General features: G+C 38.2%; 1 protein-coding gene across 1 annotated transcript in view; it reads left to right on the forward strand.

Annotated features, from left to right (window-relative positions):
• The window catches only part of SPON1 (spondin 1), a 147,085-nt gene that overhangs the window by 36,605 nt on the left and 97,897 nt on the right, over positions 1–12,583 (forward strand). Inside the window, exons 4-6 of the mRNA XM_054171858.1 lie at positions 7,069–7,142; positions 8,512–8,634; positions 10,963–11,111. Coding sequence (XP_054027833.1) covers positions 7,069–7,142; positions 8,512–8,634; positions 10,963–11,111 — 346 coding nt within the window. The remainder of the gene's footprint in view (positions 1–7,068; positions 7,143–8,511; positions 8,635–10,962; positions 11,112–12,583) is intronic.

Raw genomic sequence — 12,583 nt, forward strand, 5'->3', positions numbered from 1 at the left:
CCCTACTACTAATGATTTTTGCAAGCAAAACAATTGTATGGACTGTAGAATAATTTCATGTACTATTTTGATCATTCTTTGATAATTGTATTGGTCTTTCAGTATTTCTCAAATACAATTTGAATGTGCTTTCCTCCCTTGTACTGTCCCTTCAGAATGAAGGGTGGGGGAAAAAAAAGGAAAAGTTACACAGTTCAACCCTTTTATCTTTATTGGTTCATTCTTTTCTTTAATTTCTCTGTAATCAAATAGTTCAGCATAAACAACCAGTATATCTTGGCATTATCTGTCTGCATGTTCAGTAGGCTGCAGCCTCAGCTGTCAGTGAAAGCTCTTAGAAAAGCCCAGGTAGAAGAGATTCAGTTGTTGCAGCTATTAATTCTTGAAAGCTGAAGTGAGCATCACAGCTGCACTAAGGAAATGGCGAGTCTCTTCGGCTGACAGTTCCATATCCAGTTCCAGTGGATTGTGGTGTTAGACTTAGCCTCAGTTACTTGAAGATACTGTAGCAAAATTAAACTTCCCTAGGCAAATACATTAATGATATTAAGGTTTCTTTTAAGAAATAGTATTAAGCATTGTAATATCAAATCAAGGTAGCTTAGTTCCAGTGGGTGCTAATTTAGTCTGTTCATTGTGACTCTCCAACCTTCAGGCTTCTGTCAAGTGAAATGAAGTGCAGATTTTTCTGGATTTCAGAACATCAAATATTTTGGTCCAAATTGAATTTCTGCTACTGAAAACCCTGTAATTAGTATTTTACGAGTAGGTGAACCTGGGTAGGATGTTGCTTTTGACATGCCATCTTTGCACAAGCAAAGAATTTACTCATTAAAATATAACTTCAGTATATGGCTAATTGACACCTCTTCCAAAACAGTAATTGGGTAATGACAGCTGATATTTTTTTATTGCCTAGAAATTCTCTTACTTTCTCCCTGAACCTCCTAAGATTATTAAAGTCTCTATTTTTATAATTTTTTTTTTCTGAAGTTTTGGGGATTTTTTTTCAAGCTCCATCAACTGGACACTCATGCTGATATTTAACTTTTACTTATTTTGCCTTTTTTAATATAATACTTAAAAAAACAAAAAAGTTTTGGTTTGTGGGGGTTTTTTTAGTACCCCCTAATCTGGAGTGGGGGAAGGTGGCTCAAGAGGAGAGAAGAATATATTTACAATATAAACAATAAAAGAAATATTGTAAACCAGCAAGTATGCTTTTTAAATTATTTTTTCTGTCCACACTCACTGTGCAGTAATGGCAAAATCAACACAAGTCAAACAGTGACAGCAAGGAGTTTGAGGACTGGTGAAGAGTAGTACATATAGGAGGATTTGAAATACCACATCCTGGCATAGCAGGCAAAGCAGGATACAGACCAAAAACGTGGGGCATGGTTGCCGCTCTTTTTGCTTCCCTTGAGTACTCAGCAGAATTAAGACTGAGTTCCCTGCACAAGTGAGTGTCATACAATCTGCATAGACCTTTTAAGCAGAAATAAAACAGTGCTTTATAAGTTGTGGGGTTTTGCTTTGATTTTAGTATTTGGTAGTTCTTTGCATCAGTTCTCATCACAAGCTGGCTCAATGAATGTAGCAATCAGGCAACATGACTTTGGGCTCATGAGCTTGGTAAAAACTACACTTCCACCTTCAATAGATTGTTTCCATCTGCTGTACAAAACTAGTACTTAATAAAATAAATATATCATCCAGCCATGCAGTCCTCAGTCTTTTCTGATTTTTGTCTTTATAAGTTACAATGCTTACAACTGAAAGCCAAGGAGATGACACTTTCTACAGAATTGGTGACTAGCAAAATACTTGGTGAAGATAGTCTGTGAATAGTAATGGGCTTTAAACAGTGTGAGATTTTCTCAAGAGTCATAGACAAAATCATTCTTTCATCATCTTTTTGCCTTTGGTGGGGTTTGTTGGTGTTTGGGGGTTTCGTTAGAGTTTTGTGTTATTTTTTCATATTTTCAAGTAATAGGTGTAGTGTACCTGTCAGAAATTATTTTGTCAGGTATGAGGGTTTTTTCTGGAGATTTTATATTTAATATTTATGTTTTGTGGCTATTCAAGCAACGAAGAGAGAGACCTTCCGAGGACAAATACAAGTTAGCAGCATATATAATTGTGTTTTGACTTGCAGCTTTTTGTTGTATAATTTATGATGGCCCACCAGCCCTGAAGTCAGTGAGCACATAATGGTAGACCCAAGTGTGATATGGAGGACAACTAAGAGTACTTTGAAGTTACAGCAGATTTGTAAGACAAGTTTAAAGTTTTTTGCTCTTGCTGTGGGGTTTCTCCAATTATATTTTTCTGACAGTGCTGGTGAAATGGTGAAAAAATAAAACTGAAGAAGAATGTTCTAGTGTATATGTATGTGCTGAATTTTTTAGAAGTAAGTAACTTTTACTGTTTTTCATCTGACTAAGCTAGTAGAGAAAATCCACTCATACTGTGCAGGGATATAAATTTTGAATTCTGGCAACACTGATAAACTTTGCATTAATATTAATGTGCTTTATCCAACATCAAGTATTGAGTGTGGTCGGTTTGCTCAATCCCTGTTAACATGCTTAAAACCAAACAAAACCGCAATAAAAACCTCACCCTTGTGTTAGCTGCTAAGTTACACATCAAGGAAGAGATCATTCCCTGTGAGTTTTCAATAGTCCTGACCTTTGTCAACAATAGGTGATGACAAACGTAGTTTCTGGTGTAGATGGAGCTTGTTCCTTGGTGAGGCTGAACACAGTTTTCTAGCTGAAAATTATCTTGAAGAATGTAGTTCTGAAATACCCTACTATTGTAAAAATTGCTGGGCATTTAATGGCTGAAGGGTTGTATATGCTGTCAGAGGAATTAATTTTCTTAATCAGTAAATAAGTCATATATATTAGAGGTGTTCAAGAGGGGATTGGACGTGGCACTTGGTGTCCTGGTCTAGTAGTCATGACGTCTTGGGTGACAAGTTGGACTTGATGATCTTTGAGGTCTTTCCAACCTCGTTGATTCTATGATTCTAGAGAAATGAATGGTTTAGGTAAGCTTCTGGGAGTTTGTACATTTCCTAACCTTGTAAGTGCTTGAGAGAAACATGGGATTGCTTTTTAATGAGACAACACAGATGGAGATGTAGTGAGAACATCTTAAATAATGCGTTGGAAATACAAAATCAGCTAGCACCAAGAAAATTAAGGTAGATGAAGAAATGTGGCTTTTACCTTACATTTTAGTGCTGAGGTAAACGGTACCTTTCAAAAGTCCATGTCTCCAAATGACAACAAAACTGAAAAAGCAAAGGAATGCAGCTTCCTATTGTTTTTTCTCAGTAGTTTTCTGAGGTAGGAAACAATTTAGAATAATGTAATCAGTAAGGTATGGAATAATTAAAGAAACTTATTTTGGTAGCTTAAAGGTCAAGATAGAGTTAACTCATAAGTAACATAGAGCAGAAGTTTCCTATCTGCAGTTCAGTAGTTTATGATTACTTTTCAATATCCAAGTGAAACTTAGCATATCCTCATCAGCTGTGGCAAAAACCTGTTTTATGAAAATGTACTCTAATATTGTACTTAATGGGTTTGATGTAAGCTTAAAATATGTCATAGGAACAATTCTTATAGATCCTCTTCCTTACTACTTTTGTCACATCACTACACCCACAGAGGCAATTTAAAAGAAGATTATTTCTGTTGGTGCTAAGATTGACAAAAAGAGTAAGGAAGATGATCTAAAACTGTTTCTGTGGAAGAAAGGGGTGGGGTGGGAGGGAACCAACCCAACTCTGTTTCTGGTATGATATGGAATATTCCTAAAGTTGCTCTGAATTTTTGTTTTACGACATGTCCTGTTTGCTAATGTCCCAAATGCAATATGTATGTCTTTGGTGGAGCATTTCACAGCAGGATGGTATAATTATTGTTAAACTGTGCTGGAAAGGGAACAGATTATTGCAGGGAAGCCTTTCAGAGCAGGTTTTGCTCTCCCCATGCTCAGGTATGATCTGACCTGCCTGAGACAGGACAGACTCTGGCCTTCTTGAATCCACCTACAATATTCTGAGGTAGTATTGTCAAAACAGTTACTAGAGAAGCTACCTGATATGCCTTTAGTTTTTTCTGAAAGAACTATAGAACAGAAATAATAAATAACACTAAAAGGAGGTGTCTGGTTTGGGTTGTTTAAAGAAAAAAAGTGCTGCAAGGTGTATATGTGCCTGTAACATGAGGTTTTGCTCCTTAGTTTGGTGATGGAAAAGCTTTAACAGAAATCTAGAGGTATTGCTTTGAAGATAAAAGGGAACAAACAGATTTTTGGAATCACATTTGTTTCCTCTTTCTTTTTTTTAATCCACTGAATACAGGCAATCAAAAAGAGAAATGCCAGTTAAAGATCCATTTAACCTTGCCAATATGTAGGGGAAAGCAACCAGAGCTCCCTTTTCCATAAAGTTCAGGCAGCAATGCATGTTGGAAGTGGCAGACTAAGGAGATGTGTACCTTGTGCAAACTCTCTAAAAGCTTTCTTACTCCTCTGTAAAAGTTAGTCATTCCTTTGTGAAGCTGTTCTTGTAAGCCTCAAAACTGAAGGAAAGAATATTCTGTTACCGTTCTATTCTATTACCATGTATTTCTGAGGAGCATCTGGCTCTACCTCTTCTGCACCTTCCCATAGGTAGCTGAAGCAATAGGCAGTAACATCCTCCCTTTACATTTTCTTCTTTAGCCTGAGTGTACCCATTTCTCTCAGCCTCTCCTCAGACATCATAGGCTCCATGAACTTTATGATCTTGATGACCCTTCACTGGACTTTCTCTAGTAATGCAATGTCTTTATCTAACTGGGCAGCCCTAAACTGTCTGTATTATTGTAGATGTGGCCCCACAAGTACCAAAGGGAGGTGAAGAAATGAGATTCCTTGACCAGGTTGCTGTGCTTTTGCTGAAACCACCCAAGAGGCTGGTGGCTATGTTGGCTGCAGTGCTGTGGGTAGCAGATGCCCTGTACTGTACTGTTGTACCTTCATTATTCCATCCAGGCTGGGATCTGCCTTTTAAAGCATCTTGACCATGCATGAGTTGTGACGATGCATGTATGTTTCAGCTTATCTCACTGTTGCTTTGCCTTTTATCAGTCATCCTACATGACTGTTTTCCAGTGTTATGGCACAGTGTTTGAAAAACCATGATCAAAGGTGTATCAAAAGTTGTACATGTTTCATTGAGGCTATGTGAAAGTATTGATTCTGAGTTGCAGTATAACATCCAAAAAGTCTTTAAGTTAGCTTTGTTTTGAATGTGAAGACTGGAGAAACTTCGGTAGCATGTCAGTATCACAGGTTGACCATTAGGCTCATATTCTTGCTAGCTCTCATTTTTGTGGGTTGGTTTGTTTTATTTTTCTCTCTCCCATTTCTTGCTAGGAAATTCTGGAAGAGTTTTCTCAGCAAACTTTCATTCTACTTCTCACATACTTGGTCAGTCTTTTCTGGCACCATTTAAATTGTCCCATGACAGTTCTCATATTAATAAAAGACATATTAAACTGACTCTGGGTCTCATTTGGTTCCTATTATTTGCTACAGGCTCCTATTTATCCCTAGTGTAAACACTCTCCTATAAAGATGAGGCCTAGGAGTTCCCCTTCACCAAATACTGGCAGATCATGCCCTTCTTATAAAAAGTCAATCTTGCTGTTTTGTTTCACAATGTTTTTTTTCAAAGTTGTTGTTTGATCTAGCTTTAAGAGGTTTACAAAATTCGGTTATTCTTCTGTCTGCTTTATAATCTGCCCTTGTGTCTTGGCAAAGAAAGCACAGTAAATTTGCATCTGATCTCTGATGATTGTCAAAGAAAGGTTTGCATCACTGCAACAACACTTCTAAACGTATATAGTCTTACTTTTCTTCTCTCTTCAGTGGGTGTGAATGGGGAATAAGTCTAGTAGGATTAGGATAACTATTTGCATGTAAAGTTGATAGAAGACAAGAATCTGGCCCTTGTTATTTAGAGTTTAAAATACAAGCAATGGTTAAAAAAAATATTGCTGGAAAAATACACTCCCTTACTGCTAAACAAAGAAGAGTGACCAAGTATGTACTCCTCAGAAAACTATGTCCAAAGGGTGTCTTTGAATTTAATTAAATTCTGTTTTCTTATAGAAAGATGATAAATTTTACATGTGGATTAAATTTTATAGTTAAAAAATGGTCAAAGAAGCTAGAAGTGTTTGCTTAGGACTGGAAATGTTTACCTGAGCTAATTGAACGTGTTTCACAGTTGATTTTTATTTTTGACACTTGCCATGCAGTGGTTATGATACAAATGTGCAAGAGGAACTTTATCTTCCTCCTGTGCTGACTCGAAGAGCTTTTACGCAAAATTCAATTTGTGGTCTCTCAGGTGGGAGGCTAAATATTAGCTAAATTTCAGCTGTACTATTCCAACTGTAAGAAATAAAATGGCACAGTAATTTTGGCTTTTCTTCCCCGTCCCCCACTAAACTGAGGCCTACCAACTTGTACTTTGTTTGAAATAAAAGTCAAAACTTTTCTAGATTCAATTAATCTCAAAGAGGCTTGTCTTTTGGAACCTTTGAACTGCTTATGCTAGGTCTTTTTCTAACTCCCACTTTTTATGATGTTTATGTCTTCAGAATGCCATGTAATTGCCTATAAACAGCTGCCTGCTTTAGCTGTGCTGTTTTTCTGAAATGGAATGTAATCTCAGCATTTTAATGTAAAATTTGATGGAAATATTGAATATTCAGTTGACTATAATGCATTTCAAGAGCACAGCTCCTCGCCATATTACTATGATCACTTCTCTAAAAGTAATAACATTTCGAATTCCTGTAAAATGTAATGAAATTCCAATGCAAGTTGGAATGAAGATACCCTCTCTGTAGTCTTGTATTATGCTTGTATATCAGAAGAGGGAAATATTCATAGGTTTTAGCAGTCCACCTCTGTCCTGCTACTTCATCATTATGCATTTTCTTCTTCCTTTAAACAATAAATACTTTTTTTAAACTCTTTTTTTCCCCTTTGTAGAGCCAGCATTGTGCAGAAGCGCATAATTTATTTTCAAGATGAGGGTTCTCTCACCAAAAGAATTTGCGAACAAGGTAAGGTAAAGTAAAACATCTTTCAGACCTTCTTGTTGTGTTTTGTGTATTTCTCTTAACTCATATCAAGCTAAGACTTTGACACCTCAAACAGTTTCATCCAGGTTCAGATATGGGATCTCCTATTCAGTAGTTTTTTCTTGTAACAAACACTGCTCCTCATAAAATCTTCCTAGCCTGTCTTTAGATGTGATACTTACACCTTTTTTACATGGTCTTTGTGTGAAACTTGTTTGTCTCCAGAGCACTTAGTTTATTAAATCCTGGGCTGCTTCATCCTTTCCTAAACCAAAGTATTGCAGTTGGCTATTGCATCCTGTTGAAGAATATAGGATATATGCTGGGAGAGAAATGGCTTGAGAGTGCTGTCAAGGAGAAGAACTTGGGGGTGTCAGTTGATGAAAAGCTCAACATGTGCCAGGAATGTGCACTTGCAGCCCAGGAAGCCAACTGTGTCCTGGGCTGTAGCAAAGGCAGTATGATCAACAGGGTGAGAGAGACCCCTCTGTTGTGCTCTCACGAGATGCCACCTCGAGTGCAATTCTGGTACCCCCAGCATAAGAGGGACACTGAACTGCTGGATTAGGGCCAGAGGGGGGCTAAAAGATGATCAGAGGGATGGAGCACGTCCTCTGTAGGGACAGGCTGCAAGAGTTGGGGCTGCTCGGCCTTGAGAAAAGAAGGCTCCAGGGATACCTTATAGTGGCCTTCCAGTACCCGAAGGGGGCCTTCAAGAAAGCTGTGAAGGGACTTTTTTCAAGGCCTTGTAGTGATAGCACAAGAGGGAAAGACTTTAAGCTTGAGTAGAGTCGATTTAGATTGGAAATTAGGAAGAAATTCTTTTCAGTGGGTGGTGAGATGCTGGAACAGGTTGCCCTAGAGAGGTCATGAATGCCCAGTTCCTGGAGGTGTTCAAGCCCAGATTGGATGAGGCCTTGAGTGACCTGGTCTAGCAGAACGTGTCCCTGCTTGCAGCCGGGGGTTGGAACTAGATGATTTTGGAGGTCCTTTCCAACCTAGACCATTCTATGAATCCATGAATTTATATGGTTTGGCCATTCACAGGTTTCAAGCCTGTTGTGTTTTGAGGTCCATATTAAATAAGCAGAAAGAAACCTCATTTGAATCTTCAGAAGACTGAAATATTTGTCATCTTCTTTAAAAATGTGGATTTAAATAAATACATCCAGATATAAATAAGATCCAAGTACTTCAGGATTCTACTTTAATCTAGTGTAGCCCAATTTAAAAGTAAGTAAAGAAAGAGATTAATTCAGATTTATTTACTGGAGTATATATTATGGCATATTTGTTGTCATCTGTTGATTTTGAGCTGTAATCATTATCAATAAATACTCTGCTTTTTCAGATTCAGCCTCAGAAGGTGTGACTGACAAACCAATTCTAGATTGTTGTGCCTGTGGAACTGCCAAATACAGATTAACTTTTTATGGAAACTGGTCAGAAAAAACACACCCCAAAGATTTCCCACGTGAGTATCATTCTTTTACTGTTGTTGTGCCATCTAGGGAAAGCAAAGAAGGTTGGAGCTTGTGTTATGCCTTGTCGTCCTGCTTTGTGCTGGGCCTGCTTGTGGTATGATGCATTGTCCTGCCCTGCCCTGCACTGCCTGCAGGCCTCTTGTGGCAGGAAAAGAGGACATCCGTCTGGGGATGGGGATCATGCCTTTATAGCCTTACCTTCTGCTTGTGCCACAGCAGGTGTCAGCCTGGGGTGGCTGCTTCATGGGTAGTGGAACCACCTTGACAGTCTTGAGAGCCAGACAGGCTCCCTGCCACATTGGAGAAGCTGTCCTGGTTGAAATCTCTCACCTCTTCTTGTCCTTTGCCTTTGCCATTATGCGTCTGCACAGAGCTTCCATTCTCTGCAGCCACCATCCTGTGCATCCTCATGTGTAACTCGTGCTGTGAGTTGTTTTATGGAAGAGGCTGGGCTCTGGTTGCAAAGACATCAGATGTTCTTGATCTGTTTAGGATTGGGAGCATGAGAAGCTTTGGAGTGTATGAAATGATTGATTACCCATTTTACTTAAGAGATAATAAAAGCACTCTAGTTGCTCTCTCAAGTGATAGGTTTCTCTTTAGCAGGGCCTTTGTGGAACCTTCTCTTTCAATAAGTTTCAGTAAGTGCCACTTACTGTGTTTCAAGGAAAGCTGCTATGACTTGTGCAACAGTTAGACCTATGTGCTAGGAAGAAAGAATGGGCAAAAGTGGTGGTCCTGTCACTGGACCTGAATGACAATATCTCTCTGTGGTTTCACAAGGTGCCAGTGTATATTTAGGGAACAATTACTACATCTTAGATTGAGAAACCATCTTCTGAGACTGTAGTCTCTTCAGTTATTACTTGGGCAGGGAGGTGGCTTAATTTTGGTGGAGCTTTTTTTATTTTTTTAACACACACCCCCTCCCCCTCTTTCTCTCCCATTTAGGGCTTAATTACTCATTAGCTTTAATTGTTAGGGATCTGAGCAGCCTGGTCTAATTGAAGGTGCCCTTGCTTATTGCAGGGAAGTTGGGCTAGATGACCTTTGAAGGTCCTTTCCAATCCAAACTGTTCTATGATTCTGTGACTCTGACAACATGAAGCCTGCTATAATTGAGAGCTTAGCAGATGTCCAAGTTTAGCACTAGGGAAACTATGGAGGCATTGTTTGCTGTGTTGCTATGCCATCTCCTTCTGCTTGATATTCTGCTTGATAAACCTTTCCAGCTTTTCTCCCCTACCACTGAAGTTGTTGTTTTATTTATTTATAATCTATTTTCTATTCTCCTGTGATGAGATTCCTTTATCTGACTTTATCTGTTCAGTTCTCCACACTTGTTCAATTTTTTCCTGTCCCACCTTTCCCATGTTAAATTAGCATTCTTTTTATTTCTTTGTAAGTTTTCATTTTTTTCTAGCTTTCAGCTGTTTTACTGCTACTCTCTACCTTTTGCTTTAAATACTTAGTGTTGCCTCATGCCATCATTCTGTCCCACCCACTCCCTAGTCTTTGCACTGTTACCTGAGTGTCGGCTTGTGTGAGCATTTTTTCTCCTCCTGTTGCTTTAAGCCCATACCTTGGCAAAGTGTTATTTAAGACTTGAGTGAATTCATTTCTATTTCCAGTACTGTGGGACTTCTGTGACTCCTTATTTTTTCTTGATTCTCTTTTCAATTCCATCAAACCAACATTTTATCTTTAAACTTTTTTTTTTCCCCAACAAGAAAAGGAACAAAAACAGGACCCTTTTGCCTACTTCCACAACTCTTGGCTGCTAATCTGCTGTGACCACCCAAATACAAATCTAGTGGACTGGTGAAAACCAGTAGCTCTCAGTAAGGAAATGACTTTCTGTAAAATCTTTGTGTGAACACTGGAGTCTTCCCTTGCAGGTTTCATCCTCAAAACTCTTTTACCTGGAAACCTAAAATTAAAAGATTGTAAAACTTCCTGAAGAAGTGGAATTTTCAGTGAACAAAAAAATATAAGCCTATCTGCATGTGGATGCTGCTTGGTTAGCTGGAATACAGTTTTTCTCACCATTTTTGCCTGTGTTGTTACAGCTAACAATTATCGACGCTTTATTCCAGATTTCTGTAGTTCAGTGGCTAATTCTTATTAATCGAAAGATACTGTGCATGTAGGTAGTAAGAACTGCCAGCCTGAAACACATACAAGAGCTTGGTACTGGCGAAAAATGGGTATTTCAAAGCTTTAAGTTTAATAGAAAATGAGGAAATGCTATTTTAGGTTGTCTTGATGGTTGATTTTAATTTTTTTATTATTAATTGTTTTTTTCCCCCTCCTGAAAGGACGCACCAACCACTGGTCTGCAATCATTGGTAGCTCTCACTCGAAGAACTACATCCTTTGGGAGTATGGAGGGTATGCTAGTGAAGGTGTCAAACAAGTTGCAGAGTTGGGCTCCCCAGTAAAGATGGAAGAAGAAATTCGACAGCAAGTAAGCATAATTTTATATATACCTTAAACAAAAGGCATCCTGCTTTGGCCTGGGAATGATTTGTCATTGACAACATCTGTGAATGTCATTCTGCTGGCTGATTTTCATTTAACAGGATTAGGAGATCTAGCTGCCTTTTTTCAAGTCATTCTTACTCTGGCAAAAGATTTTGCTTGTGAAGGAACAATTACAGTATTCTGAACTTAGAAAATCTGTGTCATGCAAAAAGTAAAGGAGGTAGAAAAGCAAAATTAATCTCTCCAGGTTTAATTGTGAAGACACATAGAGTTTCTTAAAGGAATACTATGAATTTGGGAAGCAGTAGGCCTTATTTCTTTTAGAAATGATTCATTTTTAGTTTATAGTATATTGTAGGGGTTTTTGGGGGTAGTTTTTTGGTAAGCACCTTATGTGCAGTTTTCTGCAGATTCATTCAAGTTAGAAAATGCTACAGAAGAGCGAGGTGATTCTTGCTGCTGAGAGGAGAGCTTTACACAAGTGCACTCCTAAAATCTGATGAATCAGGATTATGGTTTAAGGGCAAAAGAGCCTTTACAGCGTATTATCTTACAAGGGATTGATTCAGCTGCACAGAAATAAATCTTTCAAATGGTTTATAGATTATTTTGTTCCATCAAGTAACAAGCAACCAAATAAAATATAGCAGGACATGGTGATGATTATTATTAGGATGTCTACCTCCAGGAAATTTAAGGACTCATTGGAAACTGAGCTCAGTTATAAGACAGAAAGAATGTAAATACTATTACATATAAGAGAGCCATACATACATTTTTATATAGATGTCTGTACATGGGAGAGAAGGCAGAAATTGCCCCTAAAAGTTTATTATGTTGTACAGACAATTTTTGTGTTTTATTCTGGTGCCTGGCCCCTCTGTGTTTTCTGTGAAGTTTGTTAGGTGAATACATAGAAACATACTTATGTAGCCAGCATCTGTGTCATTGGTATTATCTAAGGTTGTAGTAAGAAAAAAAGAAGTCTGTCTAATGGTTTTTGTGAATTATTACTAAAAAATTATCATTGATGTATGAAGCAAAGGGGGGGAAAGCTCTCTTTAAACAGAGCGTTGTTAAAGTCTCCTAGCAATTGTCTTTGCCTGAAGGTTCTCGAGCATAAACATTTCTGCTCTCCATTTCACAAACTGCTGAATCATCAGCAGCTTTTCTTCTTGACTGACCACCTTCGAATGCTCTGATTTGTATTGCAACTGTAAAGAGCCTGTGTGATATTTTTGCATGGATGGCCCTGGGTACTGTAAACTTGCTTTGTAGTCTGTTTATCTGGGAGAACTTAAAGGAACTAATCAACCTTGTTGTTAAACTTTTCCTGGCAGCCTGGAAGGAAAAGCACAGCATAGAAGAGGTTTACTAAAACAGTCTGTCAAGTGGTCAATGTGTACAATAGGATAATTCATGTATTATACTTTGGGGTTTTTAAATGAACAAAGG

This window comes from Dryobates pubescens, chromosome 22 (assembly GCF_014839835.1).
Source record: "Dryobates pubescens isolate bDryPub1 chromosome 22, bDryPub1.pri, whole genome shotgun sequence".
Classification (NCBI taxonomy): Eukaryota; Metazoa; Chordata; class Aves; order Piciformes; family Picidae; genus Dryobates; species Dryobates pubescens.